The following is a 24,623-nucleotide window of genomic DNA, read 5'->3' as shown; positions in this document are numbered from 1 at the left end:
GGATCCCTGGAGGGTGCACCTGCTTATACGTCAGCACCCTCGGAAGTTTGCTCTGACTCCATCTGCTGGACGGGGGACATAACCCACGGTCTGGACTGATCCTAGTACGTACAGGGAATTATCTATTAGTTGACCTACATGACTCCCCTCTCCCTTTTTTTCCATTAGTCCATCACTCCTATGGCCTTAGTGCTTCTAAATCCTCATTCTAACATTCAAATACATGCAGGGGTCAGCTCTCAATCTACTATCGTTTTGTGTCTTCTCATCACTTCCTGGTATATAAAACAAGACTCTTTTTGCTTTCATGCCTGTTGGCCCTTACAAAGAGTGTCTTTTTGATAAATTAGCAAGTAATAAATACAAATGAAACTAAACTCAAACTCACTTTTTCATCCTTCTTACTGTTCTTGTTTATGTACTGTTTGATAGCATTGTGGAAGGCATTCTTGATAAAGCTAGGGTGCCAGATGCGTTTTTTTTTTTTTTTATTCTTCACAATGGAAAAATCCTCCATATTGATCACTTGACTATCAGAAAATTAATACTGAATAAAGTATATTTCAAAATTCTTTTAATTAGTTTAGCATATACTTGTAATCAGCAACCATTAGTTAAGATGGCTATATGTACTATACATTACTAGATATAAAAATAAATTGTTTACATTTTAAAAGCAGTAGGCATGTTAATAATCTTACAAAACTGTACAAAATTGATATAACTATACAATTTTATAACAACTGTCAATATATTTGTCACATGCAAATTCATAGCTAGCAAATGTCTGTTCAAGGTAAGGACCAATATAGATATTTTAAAATAAATGCATGTGCCATGAGACAGTTGTTCATCACACATGCTGCTGTAATTTTAATTTGTTCTGGTTGATCAGAAGACTTACCATTGTATAGAGAAGTGTGTCCAGCTCATTCACAGGAATTATGTGGTTTAGGTTGGAGGTTGGCAACCCTATTAGCTGAAGTACCACATTTCACCAAGCATGTCTCACCCCCCCCCCCCCCCCAAACTGCTCTATCATCTCAGTATCACCAGTATTTTCAAAACTAGTAATGCATGTGATTAGTAGAGCCTGTCCAGAGTTTTGAAAATGCTTGTGGTAGCAGCCCTATAGCACAGTCTGAGAATGCCAGGCAAGAGTCCATCCCTCTGCTTACCTCCTCTTTAGGAGGATTTTGGTTCTGCCAAAAACATTGCTAACTCCTCATTTTCGGTAATCACACACACAAAACATAAGAAAGTAGGCTTTCATTATGTGCAGCAAATAGGGCTTGATAATGCCCACAAAATTTAAGATTCATGTTTTATTATTAAGCACATTCAAAATGGCAGTACATATGAAAATATAAGCTATATGAGTTTACCCACTTTACATATAGAAAAAATGAAGTTTCAAGCTAAAAGATTTACGATTAGACTATTTAAAATGAAAGCATATAGCTTCAGCGCAATGGCAACTACCATGCACAAGGTACCCAGTGTGATCCCTGAGGCAGGTCTTCACCCTGAGTTAAGTGGGACTGGGGAAGATGTGGAGGCAGTCTTCACAGCCCCCCCCCACAGGAGAGGGAACTGTTGTCATTGGTAAGAGTGACACTTAGTGGCCAGATTTAGAGCCTATGATAGAGCATTCTGGAAAGAGCCCATATGCATGGTTCCCACCCTTAGGGCTGTTGTTGCAATGACCAAACTAGGAACAGCTGTGGGGGGGTTATTAGAGGGGAAGAATAACCAGCAGTTGTTTCAGTTGTAGTGTAAGGAGAACAGAGGAACTATTGGGTAAAAAAAAAACACTACTAGAAAGCTTCAAGGGCCATGGAAAGTTTCCCCTTTTGCATGTTTTTTTCTCCTGGTCCTGGACAACTGAAAGTGATACTTTGAAGTGGCAAACAAACATATAGTGCAAGGGGATATTATACATATAACTTCCAGAGAAGAGAAATTAAGCAAAAAAGAGAAAGTAAAACTCCTGTAGTATGGTATCTGCAAAGCAGGGTCTTATGAAAACATTTTAGCTTAGCAGAAGAAATGCAATACACAAAACAGAATGAGGCTGACACAAAACATGTTTTTATTCATTAGAGTTTTACATCTAAACTTTTTAAGCCTTTTGTCCTCCCCTAGAAAATTTAACTTGGTTTCCATGGATTCATTTTTCAACATGAGGGTGGTAGCACAGATAATCTTTCCTGGAGAAATGTTCTGCACCTGCCCACTTGATAATCCATGTGTATTACACTTCGTGGCATTTTTCATCTGCTAAGAGATTTTGAGTGTGGCTTACAATCTCATATCTGCTTGAGCCCTAACAATTCCTGCTAATGTAGCTGGATATGTTGTTTATAGAACTACTATAAAAAAATTCTTACTGGAATATATTTACATTAAATATTTTATTTAGACGTCTTCCACTGTACAGATCAGTATGCAGTCCTATGTAGTGACTCCATATATAGATGTACCTCTGCTAGTCAATTGTGTATACATTGCGCTCTAGAGGAAAAATAGCTAAATTTGCCCTGCTGATCTTTTTTTCTCATGCACCTCTAATATGCCTCACTAATAAAATAAGTAATGGGGATTTTTTTGGAAGTTGCAATACGTATTTTCAGTGAAAATACCAATCATGACTCAAAGGAGTTTAAATGTAAACAAAATGTAGATATGGCAATAAGGCACACACTGACCGAGGCATCATGTTTAAGTTCTAGCATTTTTAAGAGAATACAGAGATGCTGTTTGGCTCTGAGCTTTAACTCACTTGAGTGAGAATATGGCAGAAACCCCACTCACCCCAAAGCATCATGTTCTTGGTAGCTTACGGTAAAAGGGTTCATTTAGCCTTTAGGCTTACATAAAATATTATCTGGACAATGGCCCTGTACGCAGAAAAGCTATTAAGGAAAGTCAGCTGCCAGCTTGTTCAAAGTTGCCTTTGGGAGTTCCAGGTGTATTCCTTCTAAGTAATGCAGAAATCTGTGAACAGAATCAATGAGAAAATTTATTGCTGTGATTAAACATTGAAGACAGTCATCTAAGAAGTAATAAAACAACTAAATGCTTGAGTACTTGCATAGTAGGGTCATATTTTTCTTTTAAATCTTACTTTACTGTATCCTAGAAATTGTTCTTATGGGGGAGCTGTCAACAATACAGTGTCCACCTGTGCCAAGAAGCAGGATATACTTACACGATCCCTCTTATACAGCTACCTGGTATCATTAAAAGAGCACTACTTTGTTCAGCTCTTCTACCAAAGGCTGTGTAACTGCACAAGTCTCTCCAGCTCGTGGAACAGGAGTCCTGATCTCCTAATGATTAGTACCAAGTGCTAACCACTGGACCATCAATAAGCAAATTAGGAGACTAAGCATATATCTAGATCTTAAACAGTCTATTTTGAAGAGTTTACCTTCTTTTTGTCTTGCTTTGTTCTCTGCGTTTCTCTGACTTGCAGATGCTACGGAGGGTAGGAAGGTATTCTATTGTACTAGACTGCCTATTTCCCATGTTTATAAATGATCTGTGTGAAAACACACTTTTTATCAGAGCCATTTTTTCTTGTGCAACACTGTAAATAAAACAGAGAATGATCCTTTAGCAGTATCCTGTACAAGAAAAAGATAAGGAGTTCAACTACTTCAACAGACTGTGGATACTCTCACCTAAAGATTTACATACACAGCATGGCACATATTTTTATGGAATCTCTGTAACAGTGATACCTTTTAAAAGATCAACAACAAAAAAACACAAAACATTTTTTCTAGACATAAAAGGTTCCTCCGACTTAATATCATAGCGATATTAAGTCGGAGGTCCCGAAGAGTAAAAAAAAAAAAAAATTGAATTCGGCCCGCAGCTGTCGGGCCGAAAACAGGAAGCTCAATTTTGCTGGCGTCCGGTTTCCGAGCCCGTGGCTGTCAGCGGGCTCGAGAACCGACGCCAGCAAAATTGAGCATCGGCTGTCAAACCCGCTGACAGCCGCCGCTCCTGTCAAAAAGGAGGCGCTAGAGACGCGGTAGTGTCCCTAGCGCCTCCTTTTGCCCAGATCTACCGCCGGAGCTAATTTAAATACAGAATCGCGCACACCGGCGAGTGGCCGTTCGCCCGCTCTCCCGCAGACTTTACTGTATCGGCCCGATAGACAAGAAAACCTTATTGTGCCACTTGATATTTTCAAGAATCCCTTTTCTTACGGTATAAGGTGTTAATATCTGGTAACTATGCATATACAATCACCTAAGATAACTGCAGTCCTATTTTGTAAATATTGTTAAACATGTTCTTATACTGAGCAATATTCTAATAACAGAGCCTAGAATACAGATGTGGCCTGGTGGTTATAGTACCCATTTTAATCAAGACCCATGAGTTTAAGATTTCCCTGTAACACCAACTTTTGAGTGTCACCATTGCTTCATGCCGCAGTATATCCAACTGTAAGTGGATAATAATACTAAATAAACAATGTTTCTTTGGAAGCTGTTATAGGGACCTTTGTTTTCAGTTTTCATTTTATTTTGCCTGGGAATTTCTATGTTAGAACAAAAATGAAATCAGTGGAAATGTGACACTTCCATTGCTTTTTCTCATGTGCATTATATCAGTCATTTTTCCACTGATATTTTATTTTAATTTATTTAAAACTTTTATATACCATCATTCTGTTTTTCAATCATAACATTTTACAATAAAAGTTAAAATGAACAAATTCAAAAAATACAAAATAAAATATGTAAAAATTCAGAAATATCAAAATCTAATTTAAAATTAAGTTACATTAAATCATAAAATTAATCATAAAAATATAAAATGTTAAAAATGAGCATAAAATAATAAAAGTACAATCAAAATGTATAAAGGAGAAGATAACAATAGAAATCAGAATAAATTAGAAAACCCGATCGCTCATTTGAATGCCTTTGCGAATAGCCATGTTTTTAGATTCTTTCTGAAAATCATATAATCTGACTTTGTTCTTAGATCTAAAGGTAATGAATTCCATCATTTGTTATACCACTGAAATTCCCAGGCAAAAAAAAATAAAAACTGAAAATGAAGGTCCCTATATATAGATCAGGCACTAACTGATCTCCAGACTTTTCGAAACTATTACATTGTAAAATGCACTGGGAGCCTGTCTAAATCCAGATCATCATCAACATCCTGAGCTCGTTTATACATCTGGCATATTAAACATTTAAGATTTACCTTGCATTAACTACTGTTTGACTAAAGAATACATCATCTCTGTGCTTAGGAATATACAGAGTAAGTTCTTCTGTTGGATCTTTTCCTAAGTTTCTGCATAAATCCAAAGAGGTCTCCATAGATTGAGATATGCCAGAACAACACTTATGAAAACTGAGTGCTTCTACCACTGCTTTCAGTTCTGCACAGCTTTGGGTACTCCACCAGTCTCTATTCTCTAGACTAAAACCATCACAAAGGCCATTTTTTATTTTGCCATCTGCCCAGTTGTATTCTGCATTTTTACAGAACTCTTTTTGCATCTTCACATCAGCATTCAGGCTGCAATCTAGGAAAGACATGTTATCCACAAATTCAGTTAGTGAATCTAGGCAATGGGCAATTAGAGCAGAACATGTTCGGTCTGCAGGAGTTTGTGAATTCTCTTTTGGAAAACTGCTGGTCTGTAAAGGGTGCTGCAGCTCTGTAACTTCCAACTTTACATCCTCTTTGCTTTCATTGGAATCCAAGATTGAAATGCCTGAAGGCAAAGTTAGAGATCCATCAACTGAATTTGAATCACATTCAAACAAGTCGCTATCATCAAGAACTATAACCTTCCTGTTAGAAGATGTTCGCACGGGACTAGTCTCTGCAGATTGGTCACCCTCCAAGGGCCTTTTTCTATTTTCCTGTAAACCTCTGGTGTTTGATGAAACTGAAGTAGTCTTCTCTACTACAAGTTCAGATGCCTCCTCTAATTCTGGAAGAATACGAACTGGTAATGGCAGAAGGAATTCAAGATTGCTATAAATAAAATTCACATTCTTCATCTGGAACACTGTAAGCAGCTGTATTAACTTATTCCATTTTTCTCTCTTTGTGATTTTAGACTGAAAGAAAATAAATTAGCTTTGTCAGTTTAATGTTCTTGCATTGTCAATTCATTTAATAAATGAATATTGGGTGGAGGGGGAAAGGAAATCACTTTAAAATGCTATTAAATTAGCAGTTCCTAGGCAAATAAAAAGCAGCGTTCTGTTAAAATGGACATACTTGAGCATAGAACTGCACATTCATTTAGCCCTACTATTCTTTAAATATTACACTATTTCATCATATGATTTTATGCTAATATATACAATATGCAGCATATTCTCTACAAGTCAGAAGATAAAAAGTGACTATTTAGTTTAGCATATGTAGTACCTTGACAAAGAATATCAAATCTTCTGAAGGCAAAATAATGTTTTTAAGACCAATAAGGTTCTCAACAAGGCCAGTGTCACATTTTGGAAGATCCTGCATATCCACTGAAGTATGAAGACTGCTTTCTGTAAAATCTGCAGTGCAGGCTGTGGGAGCCATTTTAGCATCAGTCTTTCCTTCATAAGTAAAAACAAAACATTTTTAGATATGGTGTGCACAAATCACTGAAAGGACAATTACCATATGGAAATCTATCAACATTGTTAGTGGAAAGCTTTCCCTTTTAAATCACATCCCATGGACTCATGGTTCCTATCAAATCGCTAAAAGATGGCTGCTCTATCATATTTTCATTTATTGTTCAGCATTGCTTCCTGGCAAGAATCCTCACATGAGCTCAGTCTCCAGTAATGCTAGAATAAACTATAAAAGTTCAAGGCAAGTATGTTCATAAGGGGTAGTAATGAGCTTTTAGGTTTCACAATTACACATCCTTTACACAGGAAAACTATGATAATCTCCATTCATATTTACTTCAAAAACCAAAAATACATAGCAATCTTTAATAGCCTTAATGTTAATTTTCATAATAAAAAATATTAGAAGTGTAACTGGGCTGGTATTAAATGCTTTTTTTAAGATAAATTTTATTTACAGAATTTTTTTGCACTAAAAGCGCAATCATTAACAGGTCATTAAAAAAATGATTTAGCAATTTACAAGAAATTTATCAGTGCAAAACCTAACACATTCACATATATAGTCATGTAAATAATCTTAGTGGAAAAAGTATTTTAAATTAAACTACCATGCACTGCGAGAGGTTTTTCTTTCAAGTATCCACCGCCACTCCGAACCCAGAACTGTAGAAATAGAATACTCTGTCTGATGTCACAGTTGTTCATGGCTAACATTGTGGCAAAATCTTTAATATCTGTACGTAAATTCTCAGCCAAACAAAGCACTTGTAGATAACTGGCAACATTTATCTAAAAGAAACATATAGAGGAAGTTTAGTAAAGACAAATTACATGTAATACCAATATGCTGCATAAACACAGAGGATCATTGAGGGAGTGGAAGAGATTGTAAAACTGAGTAGTAGTTATGGATGGGCAGATGGATAAGCCGAAAAAGAAATTTATTCCTATCTGATCATTTTCTTTCCTTGAGTCCAGCCAGACTAGTTCAGATGCATGGGTTTTGCTCACCAATCAGTAGATTGTGACACAGTAACAAATTTGCTGATGTCACTGCCAATATACTCCATAACAAGCTAAGAATAATTTATAAAATCTTTTCCCTTCCCCCTGACCAGGTTATATGAGAGATAACCAAAATAATCAGAAGTAAAACAACCAACCCCATGAAACTAATGGAAACAACTCGCCACTCTTCTGAAACTAAGATAACATGAAATTTCTTCCTGAAAAATCTGAAACAGGTGAAAGAAAATATGTTTGACAGAATACAATGGGTTTTGAATTGGTCTGGCTGGACTCAAGGAAAGGAAATCAAGTAAGCCTTAATTTCTCCTCTCCCCTCCCTTCATCTAGCCAGACCAATCCAGACACCTGGAATGTACCCGAGCTAACTCTGCAATAGATGGGACACTGCCAAATTTAACAATCTGCTCCAAACATCCAGCCAACAACAATGCTTTGGAAAAACAAATGCACAGGAGACCAGGCTGCCGCTCAGCAAATCTCTACCAGTGAAACTAAAAGTTCTACCTAGGAAGCCACCTGCGCTCTTGTAGAATGTGCCCTCAAGTTCCTGGGCACTGACTAACCTTTGTTCACATAAGCTGCACCAATCACTTCTTTAATCCAGTGGGCTACCAAAACCTTTGAAGCTACTTCTAGAGCTGGCAAACAGCACAAAAAGACAATCTGACTTCTGGTATACACTGGAAACCTGTAAATAATGCTAGATTTCTCCTCACATCCAAATAATGCAACTAAGCATATTCCTCCCCTCGATTCCCTACAAAAGGGAGGGAGACACCACCTGATTAAGGTTAAAAGGAGTAACTACCTAAGGAAGAAACTGCACAAGTCTTCACCATGTCCTCTGAGAAATTAAAAAATGGTTCCCTACTCAAGAGGGTCTGCAATTCTAAAATAAGCCTAGCCAAACAGATTGCCACCAATAATACAGCTTTAAGTGTGAAGTTTGAAGGTTCAAAAGATGTGTCCACCAAAAAAGTCAAAACCAAATTCAGTTCCACCAATGGATCAGATGCCTCACCGGAAGCCTGATGTGTTCACACATCTGGATAAGAGGAAATAGTCCTTCTTGACTACAAAAGGTGTCCACCACCTCATGAGAGTAGTCCTTCTTAATCAAATGAGACCTCTCAAGGGCCAGGCTGTAAGACAAAATAGAGCCTGATCTTCGTGTTCTACCAAACCTTGAACTAACAGACCATGATCTTGAGGTAACACTAATGGAGCTCTGTCCAACATCCTGATTAGATCCACATACTAGGGGGTACGTTGGCCAGTCTGGAGCCACTGAAATCACGAGCTCCTGATGCAATGATATTCTCGGCAGCAGGGCTCACGGGGGTAACATACATCGAAGATCCTTTAACAGCCAGGGTTATAATAAGGCTTCTAACCCAAAGGATCCCTTTTCCTTTCTGACTGAAAAACCTGTCCACCTTCACATTCTTGCTGGTTTCCATCAGATTCACTGCTGGCTCTCTCCCCGCCTGCCATCAATCTGTGTGAATGCCTTCTGCCACAGAGCCTATTCCTTGGGATCTAGGGAGTTGTGGCTAAGAAATTCTGCTTGCACTTTCTCCAGTCTGGCTATGTACAATGAGGAAATCACTTTTTATGTATAACATTTCCAACACTACACAAGATATACACTTCCATTTCAGTCTCAAATCGTACAATAAAGCAGAGTTGCTTACCTCTAACAGGTGTTCACTGAGGACAATTGGATGTCAGTCCTCACACGTGGGTGATATCAACCATTGGAAAACTTGTGACAAAATTTCTAGAACTTTGGCTATGTCTTGCTGAGCATGCCATGTGTCCTTGCGGGGTCCCTTCAGTCTTATACTTTAGCAGAAAAACAGAGACCACCTCCATGGGGAGGTGGGCAGGTTTACTGAGGACTGACATCCTGCTATCCTTTACCACCACCTGTTACAACAAACTCTGCTTTCTCGGAGGACAAGCAGGATGGCAGTCCTCACACATGGGAAATCCCTAGCCACAGGCTGCCCCAAAGAAAAAAAGGAGAAACAACAAGAACAAGTGCCATTAGGCACAATAATACATTTTGGTGGCAACAGGCCTTTTTTCCATATCATATCTAACCTTTGAGGAAAAGCATGGTAAAAAAACAATGGGACACCTCAAACAAAATTCCGCTGGAAAGACTGGTCAAACCTACTGTTACATAGAAACTTAGAAGTGACAGCAGAAGAAGACCAAACGGCCCATCCAGTCTGCCCAGCAAGCTTCACACCTATTTGTTTTCATACTTATCTGTTACTCTGACCGCTGAGGTCAGGGCCCTTATTGGTAACTTTTTAGTTCCAATTCCCTTCCACCCCCACCATCAATGCAGACAGCAGTGCTGGAGCTGCATCTAAGTGAAGTATCTAGCTAATTGGTTTGGGGTAGTAACCGCCGTAATAAGCAAGCTACTCCCGTTTGTTTACCCTGCCTGTGCAATTCAGTCCTTGTTGGTCGTCTTAATATAAATCTTTACTTCATTCCCCCCTGTTGTTGAAGCAGTGAGCTGTGCTGGATATGTATTCCAAGTGAAGTATCATGCTTAATTGATTCGGGGTAGTAACCGCCGTAACAAGCAAGAAACACCCATGCTTATTTGTTTACCCAGACTATGTAATTCATTCCTTGTTGGTTGATGCTGAATATAAATCATCTTTTCTTCATTTCCCCTGCTGTTAAAGCAGAGAGCTATGCTGGCTGTGCATTGAAAGTGAAGTATCAGGCTTATTTGGTTTGGGGTAGTAACTGTGGTAACAAGCAAGCTACTCCCCTGCTTTTTTTGTGGATGCAAATCCTTTTTTCCACATTTCCTCTTACTGTTGAAGCATAGAGCAATGTTGGCGTCGCATTAACTGTGTGTATGTTTATTGAATAAGGATATTAATCTCCAGGTAGTAGCCGTCATTCCCGCAAGCAAGCCACCCCCTTGCCTCTTCTCTTCATTCACATTCTCTAGACTTTATGGATCCACAGTGTTTATCCCACGCCCCTTTGAAATCCTTCACAGTTTTGGTCTTCACCATTTCCACAGCCATCACTGTCTAAACAGTAGTGAGATATGAATATGTGAAGAGAGCTCTATGTCGCAACCTTGTAGATCTCCTCCCATGAAGAGGGTAGTTAGGGTGTTATGGTATAGCAGGTTTCCTATAGATTCAGAGCATGTTTTTTGCAGGATTTTGTATTATACTATGTTCCTGATAGTGGGGGGAGTTTGTGTTGCTGTTACTAAGGTGACAACAGAAAGCAAAATTGCTTACCTTCTAATAGGTGTTATCCCAGGACAGCAGGATGTAGTCCTCACATATGGGTGATGTCACTGACGGAGCCCTATTGCGGGAAAACTTCTGTCAAAGTTTCTAGAAACTTTTGACTGGCAGCCTGAGGCTACTGAGCATGCCCAGCGTGCCATGATATTATCTGCCACAGGGGTCTCGCTCCAGTCTCGTAGGTAGCAATAAGCTTTAGCAAAAAATAAAATAATAAAAGGTATGAGACCCAACTCCGCGGGGTGGCGGGTGGGTTCTGTGAGGACTACATCCTGCTGTCCTGGGATAACACCTATTACAAGGTAAGCAATTTTGCTTTATCCCAGGACAAGCAGGATGCTAGTCCTCACATATGGGTGATTAGCAAGCTAGAGGCTGATTCATTGTGTATTGAAGCAACAGTGAAGTATTGTTGGAAAATGAGTCAGCCGAAAAATCACAGCAGGTTGGTTGTAGAAGGAGTTGGGATTAAACTGGAAACAAGTTCTTTAAGACAGATTATCCATAAGTTGAATCTTGTCGTCCTTATTTGTTCAAACAGTAATGAGCTGCAAAGGTGTGAAGAGAACTCCATGTTGCTGCTTTACATATGTCAAGGATTGGCACTGAACGATAGTGTGCTACTGAAGTTGACATTGCTCTTACTGAATGTGCCTTTACTCGCCCTTGGAGAGGAAGGTCTGCTTTTTTATAGCAAAACTGTATACAATCTGCTAGCCAATTGGATAGACTATGTTTACCCACAGCTTTACCCGGTTTGTTTGGATCATAAGAAACAAAGAGCTGATTGGATTTCTTGTGGACTGCAGTGCGGTTTAAGTAGAAAGAAAGTGCACGCCTACAGTCCAAAGTATGTAGAGCTTGTTCTCCTTGGTGAGAATGAGGCCTTGGAAAGAATGTGGGTAAAACTATGGATTGGTTCAAGTGGAATTCCATAACTACTTTAGGTAGGAATTTTGGATGTGTACGGAGAACCACTCTGTCATGTAGGAACTTTGTATAGGGTTCGTACGTGACCAGTGCTTGTAACTCACTAACCCTTCTAGCTGATGAAATGGCTATAAGGAAGAAAGTCTTTCATGTGAGAAATTTTAGATTGCAAGAACCTATGTGTTCGAAAGGAGAACGCATGAGTCTTGTTAAGACCAAATTGAGGTCCCAATCTGTGACTGGTGGCCAAATTGGTGGTTTAAGGTGAATTAAACCTCTCATAAACCTGCTGACAAGAGGTTGTGTGGATATAGGTGCATCTCCAATCTTGTTATGGTAAGCTGAGATTGCACTTAAATGTACTCTTACAGATGAAGTCTGGAGACCAGATTCTGAAAGATGGTATAAGTAGTCTAACAGAGAAGTTGTGGGGCAAGTAAAAGGATCAATATCCTTTTGTCTGCACCACAAAGTGAATCTTCTCCATTTCGAAGAATAGTTCATTCGTGTTGAAGGTTTACGTGAAGCTAGAAGCACTTGAGATACATTGGTTTAAAGATTGAGTGGTTGTAAGATCAAGCTTTCAACATCCATGCTGTCAGGGATAGGGACTGAAGGTTGGGATGGCGCAACCGACCCTGATCCTGAGTTATGAGAGTGGGGGTTACTCCCAGGCGAATTGGATCCTTGACTGAGAGGTCAAGAAGTGTGGGGAACCATACTTGTCGAGGCCAATACGGGGCTATGAGTATCATGGTCCCCTTGTCCTGTTGTAGCTTTACTAAAATTTTGGTTATGAAAGGTATCAGGGGATACGTGTATAGTAGGCCTGAGTTCCAAGAGCGAGCAAATGCATCCTTGGCTGGTTGGTTCTTCTGTTTGTGTAGAGAACAGAATTTGTCCACTTTGTGATTCAGATGTGAGGCAAAGAGGTCCATTGTTGGTTGTCCCCAACACTGAAATATCCTGATCGCTACTGCAGGATCTAGTGACCATGCGTGTGGTTGGAACTGACGACTGAGTCGATCCGCCACTATATTGTGTATGCCTGCCAGATAAGTGGCCCGGAGGAACATTGAGTGGTTCAGGGCCCAGCCCCATATCTGTGCCGCTTCTTGACAAAGGAGATACGAGCCCGTACCTCCTTGTTTGTTTATATACCACACAGCTACTGTGTTGTCCGTATGGATCAGAACAGTTTTGTGGGAAAGGCAGTCCTTGAACGCATGAAGCGCATAACGTATAGCTCGAAGTTCCAAGAAGTTGATTTGAAATGTTGCTTCGAGTTTTGTCCAAGTTCCCTGGGTGTGGAGATTGTCTATGTGAGCTCCCCAACCCAAGGTGGATGCATCTGTAGTTAAAGTGATTTGTGGGACTGGTTGTTGGAAGGTTTGTCCCTTGCACAAATTGTCTTTGTTTATCCACCAAAGCAGAGAGGAGCGTAGCTTGGGTGTGATTTGAATTAGAGAATGAAGTGGTTGAATGGCTTGGAGCCATTGAGATTTTAAAGTCCATTTAGTGATTCGCATGGCCAGCCTGGCCATGGGAGTGACATGAACTGTGGAGGCCATGTGGCCTAGTAAGGTTAGAATCTGGCGACCTGTGGCTGTGGTGTTTGAAGAAATCAAGTTTGCCAGGCGAGAGAGTGATTCCGCTCGATCCTCGGGAAGAAAGGCTTTTGCAAGGATGTTATTTAATTCTGCTCCTATGAATTGTAGGAGATGGCATGGAGTAAGATGGGATTTTTGGTAATTGATGAGAAATCCCATGTTGTGAAGGAGAATAATTGCGTGATTTAAAGAAGTTAGAATTCCTTCTTGAGACTGATTTCTGATGAGCCAGTCGTCCAGATACGGAAAAACATGAACACCTTGTTTGTGCAAGTGTGCTGATATTACTGCCATACATTTGGTGAACACTCTGGGGGCAGAGGCCAGGCCAAATGGCAGAACTCTGTACTGGAAATGTTGATGGCCCACCATGAAGCGCAGGTACTTGCGATGAGGAGGAAAAATTGGAATGTGAGTATAAGCATCTTTGAGATCCAGAGAACAAAGCCAATCCCCTTTTTGAAGAAGTGGGAGCATGGTTCCCAAGGAAACCATTCTGAACTTTTCTCTCTTTAGAAATTTGTTGAGATTTCTGAGGTCTAAGATAGGACGAAGACCTCTGGTTTTCTTTGGAATGAGGAAATACCGGGAATAGAAGCCTCTGCCCTGCTGAGTCCAGGGCACTCGGTCGATGGCTCTGGTTGTCAGAAGGGTGGATAATTCTATTTGAAGTTGCTGAACATGATCTTCATTGAAGTGAGAATTGCTTGGAGGAAAATCTGCAGGGATTGAAATGAAATTGAGTTGGTATCCTCGATGTATGATAGAGAGGACCCACTGGTCTGATGTTATTGTTGTCCAATTGGTGTAAAATTTGGACAATCTGCCTCCTACTGGAATGTGTGTGTGAGGATTGCTGTGGATGCTTTGTTCTCTGGGTATAGTTTCAAAAACCGGTAGTTGGGCCAGTTTGTGGAGGTGGTGGTGCCCTTGCTGCCTCAGTTGAGGTCTCTGCTGAGACCTGGGCTGTCTTGGCCTAGACGCAGGAGGATAGTATTTTCTCTGCCTGAAGAAAGGACATCTGGAGTCCCTACGTGGAGGTCTTCTCATGGTGTGCGTAGCAGAGTCGTGAGGTAATGAAGAAAGTTGGCGTAACGTTTCCGTATGGTCACGTAACTGGGAAACTGCATCCTGCACTTTAGACACAAACAAATTGGCCCCCAGGCAGGGCAAATCAATTAGTTTATCCTGGACTTCTGGGTGTAAATCAGAGGCCTTAAGCCAGGCCCAGCGTCTTGCAGCGATGCCAGATGCAGCCACTTTTGAAGCTGTATCATAATTGTCATAGGCCGCTCTAACCTCGTGCTTCCCTGCTTCTAATCCTTTGTTAATGACAGCAGATGCAGCCTCTTGATACTGAGTGGGCAGTGAAGGGACAAACTCCTCCATCTGTTTCCAGAGGTTCCTCTGGTACTGTGTCATGTACAAATGGTATGCTGAGATCTTAGAATTCAGCATTGACCCCTGGAAAATTTTCCGGCCTAACTGGTCCAAAAATCTATTGTCCTTTCCGGGCGGAGCAGAAGAATGAATTCTCGTTCTTCTGGATCTCTTCTGTGCCGACTCCACTACCACAGAATGGTGAGGTAGTTGAGTTTTCTGATATCCCGCAGTAGGTTGTACAAGATATGTGGACTCTATCCTCTTATTAACTGCAGGAATGGTACATGGGTGTTCCCAAAGCCGTTGTTGCAGTTGGAGGAGAATGTCATGAACTGGAATGGCCATAGTATGTTTTGGAGGGTCCACAAACTGGAGAACCTCCAAGGTCTGTTGTCGCATATCTTGTTCAGTATGTATCTGAAAAGGAATGGAATCAGCCATTTCCTGGATAAAAAGTGGAAAAGAAAGATCCTCTGGTGGTGATTGTTTTGTAGCAGGAGGTGGAGATGGGTCTGACATGAAGTCCTCCGAGGAGGGATCTGATTCTGTGTCAGACCAAGTGTCATACTGCGGTATCTGCTGTGGAGGTGTAACCTTGGGAGGAGGAATAACTCCAGAGGGTCCTGGGATGGGTTCATCTTGTGAAGAATCCTCCAATAACTGTTCCATCTGGACCACATGGCAAAGATGATATTAAATCATGATACCTCTTAGTTAAGATATCTTATAGTTGCTTCTCCTTTGAAGTTGGAAGCTTGGTTGGTGAGTCATCGATGATTTTTGTTTAATAGATGACTTGAACTTCATTTTATGAGGTATCGGTATGGTAGGCGCCGTGGTATAGATGGGAATCGACTGTGATGTCGATGGAACCGTCCATGCCTGAGTCGAAAATATCGGCATCGATGTCATAGAAAAGGTGGGCATCGATGTGATGTTTGATAGAAAAGCTGGCATCGACAACGATGGATGCGGTATTGCTGTAGGCATCGAGGGCGGTAATGGCATCGGTATAAGTATATCCTTCGATGCCGTCGATGACCCAGGCTCGATATTCTCCAATGAGGTAACCGGATATCTCGGTATTAACCTTGGCACGACCGCCGGCATCGACAATGTTGTCAGCATCGGCGATGACACCGGCATCGGTGCCATCGCCGGCATTGGTGAGACCGCTGGCATTGGCACTGGTGCCGGAATCTGTTTTTGGAGAGCGTCCATAACGATCTTTTGGATTAGGACAGTCAAATCCGGAGTAGCTGACACCGGTAACGATGTCGATGAGCGATGAGGACGTAGAAGCAATCGAGGTCGGCACCGCATCGGAGGGTTTTTTACGTTTTGCTGCTGGTTCTGTCGAGGATGGAACCAATGGCGACTCCGCAGGTCGATGATACCGATGTTTATGCTTTGTTCTCGGCTCAATCACTGACCTTGTCGATGACATGGACGGTGTCGGTGAAGAAGCGTCTCCTGATCCTTCGATATGTTTCTTTTTTATGAGGAGCTTCTTAGTTCCCCCTACCGGGGTGGACTTTGTCGATGTAGATGGTGATGAGACTAGTTGAAAAATACTAGCCATTTTTTCACGTCACAGTTTTCGACCCTTTGGGGTCATTTCTTGACATTGAGGGCATGAAACAATATCATGCTTTTCTTTTAGACAGAGGACGCATTCTATATGCGGATCTGTCACCGACATGGTTCGGTTATAAGAAGGGCACTTCTTGAAACCGGAGGCCATGTTGGAATCAACGGCCGTCGATGAGATTATCTGAGAAAAATTTCCAATGGAAAAAAAGAGGATATTATTTCAGTCACCGTCCGGTGATAATTGAAAAAACGAGACCCGATGTGGGAGAGAATTGAAAATTTGAAAACTTTTTAGTCAATGTTGTGAGGGAATCTCACGGGCTCCGGTAACTGCGATGCTTATGGCAGCGTGGAAAAACGAAGCCTGGAGCAAGACCCCTGTGGCAGAGAATATCATGGCACGCTGGGCATGCTCAGTAGCCTCAGGCTGCCAGTCAAAAGTTTCTAGAAACTTTGACAGAAGTTTTCCCGCGATAGGGCTCAGTCAGTGACGTCACCCATATGTGAGGACTAGCATCCTGCTTGTCCTGGGATAATCTGAATTATTTTTATGGTGAGGGTAAGGGAAAATATCCTTGCTCTGCTCTGTACCCTTTTTTGGGGAGTTTCTGTGAATGCAGGGTATTGTAGAACTTGAGGTGCAGGTTTTATATTGGGATTTGTCCCACTCCTATATAGAAGAATTTTTGATTGATGCTCTTGAATAATTTTAGTGGTAGTTACTAGATGGTTGAAACTGGCCAGGGTTTTTTGTTTTTTTTTTTTGTTACGTAGGTTATTCTGTCTAGAGATGCCACTGACATGTATACCCAGCACCTTGCAATAATGGTGCAAAATGTTTATAGCAGTGCCTCTTGCTTTTTAAGCAGAGGTATCCTTTCTCTACATATATGGAATTTGGTAATAGGCAGGTGTGGAGAAAACCACTGGACCTTTGCCAAGATTGAACAGGCGATTTTCTTTTAATAAAAAGAAATAATTTTAAAACATAATTGGGGGGGGGGGGGGGGAGGTGGTTTGGGAGGGGAATCTGTGCACCAAACCTATCTCTTCCACATCTTACTTTTAGTGATGTGTGACTTCCCCCTTCCCTACTGGTCTCTCACTCTGTCTTTGCTCGCTCCACAGTCCATCTCAACTAGTCCTGCTTTCACTCCACCAACCCAGCCCCTCCAGTCACTCTCTCTCAAACAGTCCAGCCCCGCCAGTCGTTCTCTCTCCACCGCTGCATCCCTGCCAGATGTGCTCTCTCTCTGCAAGTTCATCCCCACTGATCTGCGTCTTTCTCCATGTCCACCCCCACCAGTCTCTCTACCCCTCCCATTCCCCGCATCTATCTCCCTCCATCCCTGTCTCTCCTTCAGTCCATTGCCACCAGTTTGTCTCTCTAACTGCTCATACCCACCACTTTCATTCTCCGTCCACCAGGCAATCTGTCTCTTCCTCCTTCCACCAGTCCTTCCTGGTCAGCTTCTCTCTCCCTCACCAAGTCAGTCTCTCTCTAACCCCCCACCTCCACCAGTCCATTCCCCCCAGTTGCTCCAGATCCAGGCAGATCCAGCTGTGTGGCTGCCTGAAGTTACTGAATATGAATCTGCAAAAATTTTGGAGGCTGAAAAGGGGTCCACACTCCCAAAAAAGTTGGGAACGTCTGGACTATAAGATCTATACTGATGATATTCAGCTTTTTCTACCATTTTGATCCACATGATCAGAATTGATTTTGTGAGCCTCTGGTTAAAGTCCATTAAGCACTCGTTGTTTCTCAAGAAACATGCTCAATGTTGAAAAAACTGAGGTAATTATTTTGAGTAGATTTCCCTTGATCAATGCCCCTCCTGTTTTTCAATTCGAAGGCTTCAATATGATTTCCCAGCAAGCACAACATCTTGGCACAATTATTGATAGTAACCTATGTGTGCGCAGATTAAATCAGTAGTAACAAAGGAAAATTGGTTCTTACCTGCTAATTTTTGTTCCTGGAGTCCCACAGATCAGTCCAGATGCATTATTTTTCTAATCAAAAAATTATTTTACCTATTACTTTTGAATCCATTGAAAACTCAAATGTGGCTGAATTATCCCTCAAAAGGAGGAAAAGACCTCAGAACCGAGCATGCATTGTTTTTGCAAACAAAGACATGCTTTAGGTAACCCAATCATAGATCAAAAACCTCCAAAACCTCTGAAAACTTGATTATTGCAAAAATATTTTATATTATTTTTCTTTTTAATTTAACTTGATTATTTAAAAAGACTTATCTTGATGCAATGTGCTTTTGCATTCTGAAATGTCAGAATTCGGCACATCTTATATGAGCAGCCCACTAACTTATTCTTAGGAAAAACAAAGGTACAAAGATGTGTGACCATATTACCCCCATGTTTTCTCTTTGTTGGCTACCTGTCCAAAGGTGAGTCAGATTCAAACTGCCACACTGATTCATAACTGCTGTAAAATGACTGCCATCTGGATTAGTGCTGTAATGCGCATATATAAACCCTCATGTTCACTGAGGTCTGCAAATGAGGCTTATTGGAAGTTCCTTCCTCTTAAGTTGGCATACCTTGCTGCTATCCACGATTGAGCTTTTTTGTGGCTGGTACACTATTCTTGAACTCTTTACCCGAGCAGCTATGAAATGCATCATCCACAGGAAAATTGGTTCTTACCTGCTAATTTTCGTTCCTGTACCACCACAGATCAGTCCAGACTCCTGGGTTTTGCCTCCCCTCTAGCAGATAGAGACAGAGAAAGTTTTACTGACACTGCCACATAACACGAGGTGCCACCTGCAGTCCCTCAGTATTGATCTGTACCCAAGCCAATATGCAAATACCAACACCATAACTAACATCCCCTGAACGAGCAGTGGAAAACCTGGAACAGAAAACTGCGCCCGCACAAAACCTTGTGTAGAACTAAATAAACCTGTGCCATTCTTCAGAGTAATCACAAAAAAAAAAACTAGATCAAGAGGACTCTCCAAATTTCCCTTTCCTCCAATGGGTGGGACTCTGGACTGATCTGTGGTACTACAGGAATGAAAATTAACAGGTAAGAACCACATTTTCCTTTCCCTGTACGTACCCAGATCAGTCCAGACTCCTGGGATGTATCAAAGCTTCCTAAATGGGATGGGACTGCGAGAGTCCTGCTCGAAGTACACTTTTACCACTGGGGCCTGGACATCCAAATGGTAATTTCTGGCAAAAGTGTGCAATGATTTCCAAGCAGCCACCCTACAGATCTCTTGTGGCGAAACTTGCTGACACTCGGTCCAGGAGGCCCCCTGAGAACAGGTAGAATGAGCCCTTAGCCCCCCTCCAGGACAGGGCGATCCCGACAGATATACGCCTAATAGCCTCTTTCAACCACCGCACATTTGTAGCTCCTGACGCCTTATAACCCTTTTTTTTGCACCATTTCATAGCACAAAAAGATGACCTGACAAGCGGAAGCTGTTTGTGACCTTCAGGTACTGCAACAATGCACAATTTACATCCAAACGCCACAAATCTTTTGCCTGAGGCGCCATTAGGATCTAAACTTGGGAAGAACGGGAGCTCCACTGACTGATTTAAGTGGAATGATGATACCACCTTCAGCAGAAAGGAAGGAACTGTCCTCAAGGAGACCCCAGACTCCGAAATTCTCAAAAAAGGCTCCCTACATGACAAGGCCTGAAGCTCAGAGATCTGGCGAGCCGAACAAATTGCCACCAAGAAAACCTCCTTCAAAGTGAGAACTTTCATAGAAGCTCATTTCAGAGGTTTGAATGGAGTCGCACGCATGATCTTAAGGACTATGTTAAGGCTCCAAGAAGGACAAGGCTTCTGAACCAGAGGATGTAAATGCTTTGCTCCCTGGAGAAAGCAAATGTTGCTTACCTGTAACAGGTGTTCTCACAGGACAGCAGGATGTTAGTCCTCACATATGGGTGACATCACAGGACAGAGCCCAATCACGGAAAACTTCTGTCAAAGTTTCTAGAACTTTGACTGGCCCCTACTGGGCATGCCCAGCATGGCACCAACCCTGCAGCCAGCAGGGGTCCCCCTTCAGTCTTGTTTTGAAAGCTACAGGTAGTGCCAAAAAATAAAATAAAACGAACCCAATACTGCGGGGCGGCAGGCGGGTTTCGTGAGGACTAACATCCTGCTGTCCTATGAGAACACCTGTTACAGGTAAGCAGCATTTGCTTTCTCACAGGACAAGCAGGATGGTAGTCCGCACATATGGGTGAGTACCGAGCTGAGGATGTCCGAACATGCACCAAATGTACCCAACGGCGTGCAACAGGCACAACAACGGGGGTGGAATTTGGTAGAGGGCATCCGGAACCTTATCGGGCAGGCGGAAGGGTGTTGGTACGTCACGTTGGAAAAAGGTTACGGAGGACAGATTGGCCAAAGATAGAATCCTGTCTTCTGGCTTTGTCCAAGCAATAGTGGGCTGCGAAAGTATGGAGTGAGCTCCAAGTAGCAGTTCTGCAAATGTCAGGAAGCGGCACCAATCATAGGTGTGCTACTGAAGTCGCCATGGCCCTCACAGAGTGTGCTTTAAAACGGTCTTGAAAAGGAATGCCTGCTTGCTGATAGCAAAAAGATATGCAATCCGCCAACCAGGAGGAAAAAGCTTGCTTATCCACAGGTTGCCCTAATTTGTTTGGATGGAAAGAGACGAATAACTGAGTGCTCTTCCTGTGGGCAACTGTCTAGATAGAAAGCTAGAGCTCGTTTACAGTCAAGGGTATGCAGAGTCTGTTCCCCTGGGTTGGAGTGAGGCCCGGGAAAGAAGATAGGTAGTATGATCGATTGATTAATGTGAAACTCCGAAACTACCTTGGGCAAAAACTTAGGGTGAGTGTGGAGTACTGCCCGGTCCTGCAGGAGTTTAGTGTAAGGCGGATAGGTGACTAGGGCCTGTAACTCACTAACCCTGCGAGCAGAAGTGATAGCTAAAAGGAATAACACTTTCTATGTGAGATATTTAAGGTCACAGGAGTGGAGAGGTTCGAAAGGTGGTTTCATGAGTCGACCGAGAACCAGATTAAGGTCCCAAGAAGGGGCCGTAGGACGTAAAGGTGGCTTGATATGGAGCAAGCCTTTAAGAAATCGTGTTACGAGGGGTCGTATCGAAATAGGGACATCCCCGATTCCTTTATGGAAGGCGGCTACTGCGCTGACATGCATTCTAACGGAAGAGGTCTTTACACCGGATTCTGATAAATGCCAGAGATAGTCCAAGAATTTTGGGATTGGACAGGAAAAGGGATCAAGGGACTGCGAAGTGCACCATGATGTGTATCTTTTCCATTTATAGGATAAGATTTTCTTGTGGAAGGCTTCCGTGAAGCAATCAGGACACGAGAAACTGATTCGGAAAGGTTAAGTGGTTGAAGGATTAACCTTTCAACATCCATGCCGTTAGGGACAAGGCTTGAAGATTGGGGTGGAGTAGGCATCCGTCGTTTTGAGTGATCAGATGCGGGTCCTTTCCCAAGGGAATGTGCCTGCGGATGGAGAGATCCTGGAGTATGGGAAACCACACTTGGCGCGGCCAGTGAGGTGATATCAGGATCATGGTTCCTTTGTCCTGACGTAGCTTCACGAGAGTCTTCGAGAGAAGAGGAAGTGGAGGAAATGCATAAAGCAGACCGGTTGCCCACGTGAGGGAGAATGCATCTCTAGGCCGAGAGTGCTTGCTCCGAATTAGGGAGCAGTAATTTTCCACTTTGTGGTTCTGAGGGGACGCAAAGAGGTCTATTTGGGGATACCCCCATTGCTGGAAGAGAGAGATCGCTACCGATGGATTGAGCGACCACTCGTGAGGTTGGAAGACACGGCTCAGTTTGTCTACCAAGACATTGTTCACTCCCGGCAAGTAGATGGCCCTGAGGTACATTGAGCAGGAGAGCGCTTCCGCCCAAATCTGCGCAGCTTCCTGACACAGAAGGAAGGAGCCTGTGCCGCCTTGCTTGTTGATGTACCACATGGCCACCTGGGTTGTCTGTCTGAATCAGGATTACGTGATTTGATAGGCAATCCTGAAAAGCCCTGAGAGCATATCGCATCGCTCGAAGTTCCAGGAAATTTATCTGGTGTTTGGCTTCCTCTGGAGACCAAGATCCTTGCGTCTGTAGATTGTTTACATGAGCTCCCCAACCAATGTTGGAAGCGTTGGTGGTGAGAATGATTTGAGGATCTGGTAGGTGAAAAGGCAGTCCCTGGAGGAGATTGGTGTGATCTTTCCACCAGGCGAGAGATAGACGGAGTGCGTCGGTGATGTAAACAATGGTTGACAGAGGCTGAGTGGCTTGAATCCATTGTGACCTCAGAGTCCAATGCATGACTCTCATGGCCAGGCGGGCCATTGGTGTCACATAGACTGAGGAAGCCATGTGTCCCAGCAGGACGAGGAATTGGCGAGCTGTTGCTGTGTGTTGAGACTGCAGCTGGTGAGCTAAAGACACGAGGGTTTGAACTTGCTGCTGAGGGAGAAAGGCTTTTGCCTGTAAGGTGTCCAAGTCTGCCCCAATGAAGGATAAGGTTTGAGATGGGAGTAAATAGGATTTCTCGTAATTGACAAGAAATCCTAGAGATATTAGAGTGTGAATGGTCAGGTTCAGGGAGGACCGAGCGACTTGCTGGGTTGGGGCCCTGATCAGCCAGTCGTCCAGATAGGGGTAGACATGGACACCTTCCTTCCTGAGAAAGGCTGCGACAACTACAAGGCATTTGGTGAAAACTTGTGGTGCCGATGCTAGGCCGAAAGGGAGCAGTCGATATTGGTAGTGCATTTGGCCTACTAAAAAGAGGAGATACTTGCGATGAGCCGGAGCGTCGCAATGTGGGTGTAAGTGTCTCAAAGGTCTAGAGAGCAGAGCCAGTCTCCTCTTTGTAGCAGAGGTAGAAGAGAGCCTAAGGTTACCATTTTGAACTTCTCTCTTTGAAGGTACTTGTTGAGGGCTCGTAGGTCCAGAATTGGACGAAGTCCTCCTGACTTTTTTGGGATCAGAAAGTACCGGGAATAGAACCCTAGGCCTTGTTGTGAAAGAGGGACAGGTTCTATTGCGTTTGACTGGAGAAGGAGGGAAACCTCCTGCTGCAGAAGGACAGAGTGGCCGGTTAGTCCCCATGTTTGCAAAGGTGGGGAGTCCGGTGGAAGAGTTAAGAAGTTTAGGTGGTAACCCTGAGCAATGATTGCTAATACCCATTGGTCGGTTGTGATTGAGTGCCACTTTTCGTGAAAGTGTCCTAATCGACCTCCCACTGGTATGCTTTGTAGAGGGATCTGGCTTCCGCTCTCCAAGTGGAAGTCAAAAACCCGAAGCAGGCCCTGGCTGGGGAGCTGCTTGCGGTTTTTGCTTTCGAGGCTGGCGAGGCTGAGATTTTTGATAAGGCCTCGGTCTGGATCTTGTTGGTGGGGGATAATACTTCCGTGTACGGAAGAATGATTTCTTAGAGTCCTTTTTGAAGGGCTGTTTAGAAGGGAAATCAGAAGGTATCGATGAGAGCTGCTTGAGGGTCTCATGATGGTCCTTTAATTCAGCAACTATTTGTTGAATTTGTTCTCCAAATAGATTATCCCCTAAGCAGGGCAGGTCAGAAAGTCTGTCTTGAACTTCTGGGCGAAGATCAGAAGACTTGAGCTAGGCCCAGCGTCTTGCCGAAATGGCAGCTGCAGACACTCTAGTGGAAGTGTCAAAAATATCATAAGCTGTTCTAATTTCATGTTTTCCTGCTTCAAAACCCTTAGTTACAAGGGCTTGAAGATGTTGTTGGAATTGTTCAGGCAGGGTTTCAGAGAAATCTTGTATTTGCTTGAAAATGACCCTATTGTATTGGGTCATGTACAGCTGATAAGAAGCTATCCTGGAGATAAGCATGGCCCCTTGGTATACTCGTAGACCAATATTATCTAAGAACTTATGTTCTTTGATAGGAGGTATAGATGAGTATGGCTTCGTCCTTTTTGCTTTCTTTTGGGCTGATTCAACCACTACTGAATGGTGGTCAAGCTGAGGTTTTTGAAAGCCAGGTGCTGACTGTACGAGATAAGTAGAGTCAGCTTTTTTATGTACTGGAGCAATGGATCCAGGATTCTCCCAATTCTTTTTTAGAAGGTCAAGAAAAACCTGATGAATTGGAATGGA

General features: G+C 42.6%; 1 protein-coding gene across 2 annotated transcripts in view; it reads right to left on the bottom strand.

Moving 5' to 3' along the window:
- Positions 1-559: 559 nt before the first annotated feature.
- The window catches only part of ATAD5 (ATPase family AAA domain containing 5), a 259,487-nt gene continuing 235,423 nt past the window's right edge, over positions 560-24,623 (bottom strand). The window contains exons 19-23 of one of the 2 annotated variants that reach the window (XR_003856559.1): positions 7,232-7,412; positions 6,424-6,599; positions 5,236-6,107; positions 3,434-3,629; positions 560-2,997 (exon numbers count right to left, since the gene is read on the bottom strand). Coding sequence is in view for 1 of the 2 variants with exons in the window: in XM_029600713.1 (XP_029456573.1) it covers positions 2,919-2,997; positions 3,434-3,592; positions 5,236-6,107; positions 6,424-6,599; positions 7,232-7,412 (1,467 nt within the window). In the remaining variant the exon portion in view is untranslated. The remainder of the gene's footprint in view (positions 2,998-3,433; positions 3,630-5,235; positions 6,108-6,423; positions 6,600-7,231; positions 7,413-24,623) is intronic. The other variant, XM_029600713.1, reaches the window with a different exon arrangement.

Source organism: Rhinatrema bivittatum, chromosome 4 (genome assembly GCF_901001135.1).
Source record: "Rhinatrema bivittatum chromosome 4, aRhiBiv1.1, whole genome shotgun sequence".
NCBI lineage: Eukaryota > Metazoa > Chordata > Amphibia > Gymnophiona > Rhinatrematidae > Rhinatrema > Rhinatrema bivittatum.
The sequence above is the reverse complement of the archived record's forward strand: the minus strand, read 5'-3'. Positions and strand labels throughout refer to the sequence as shown.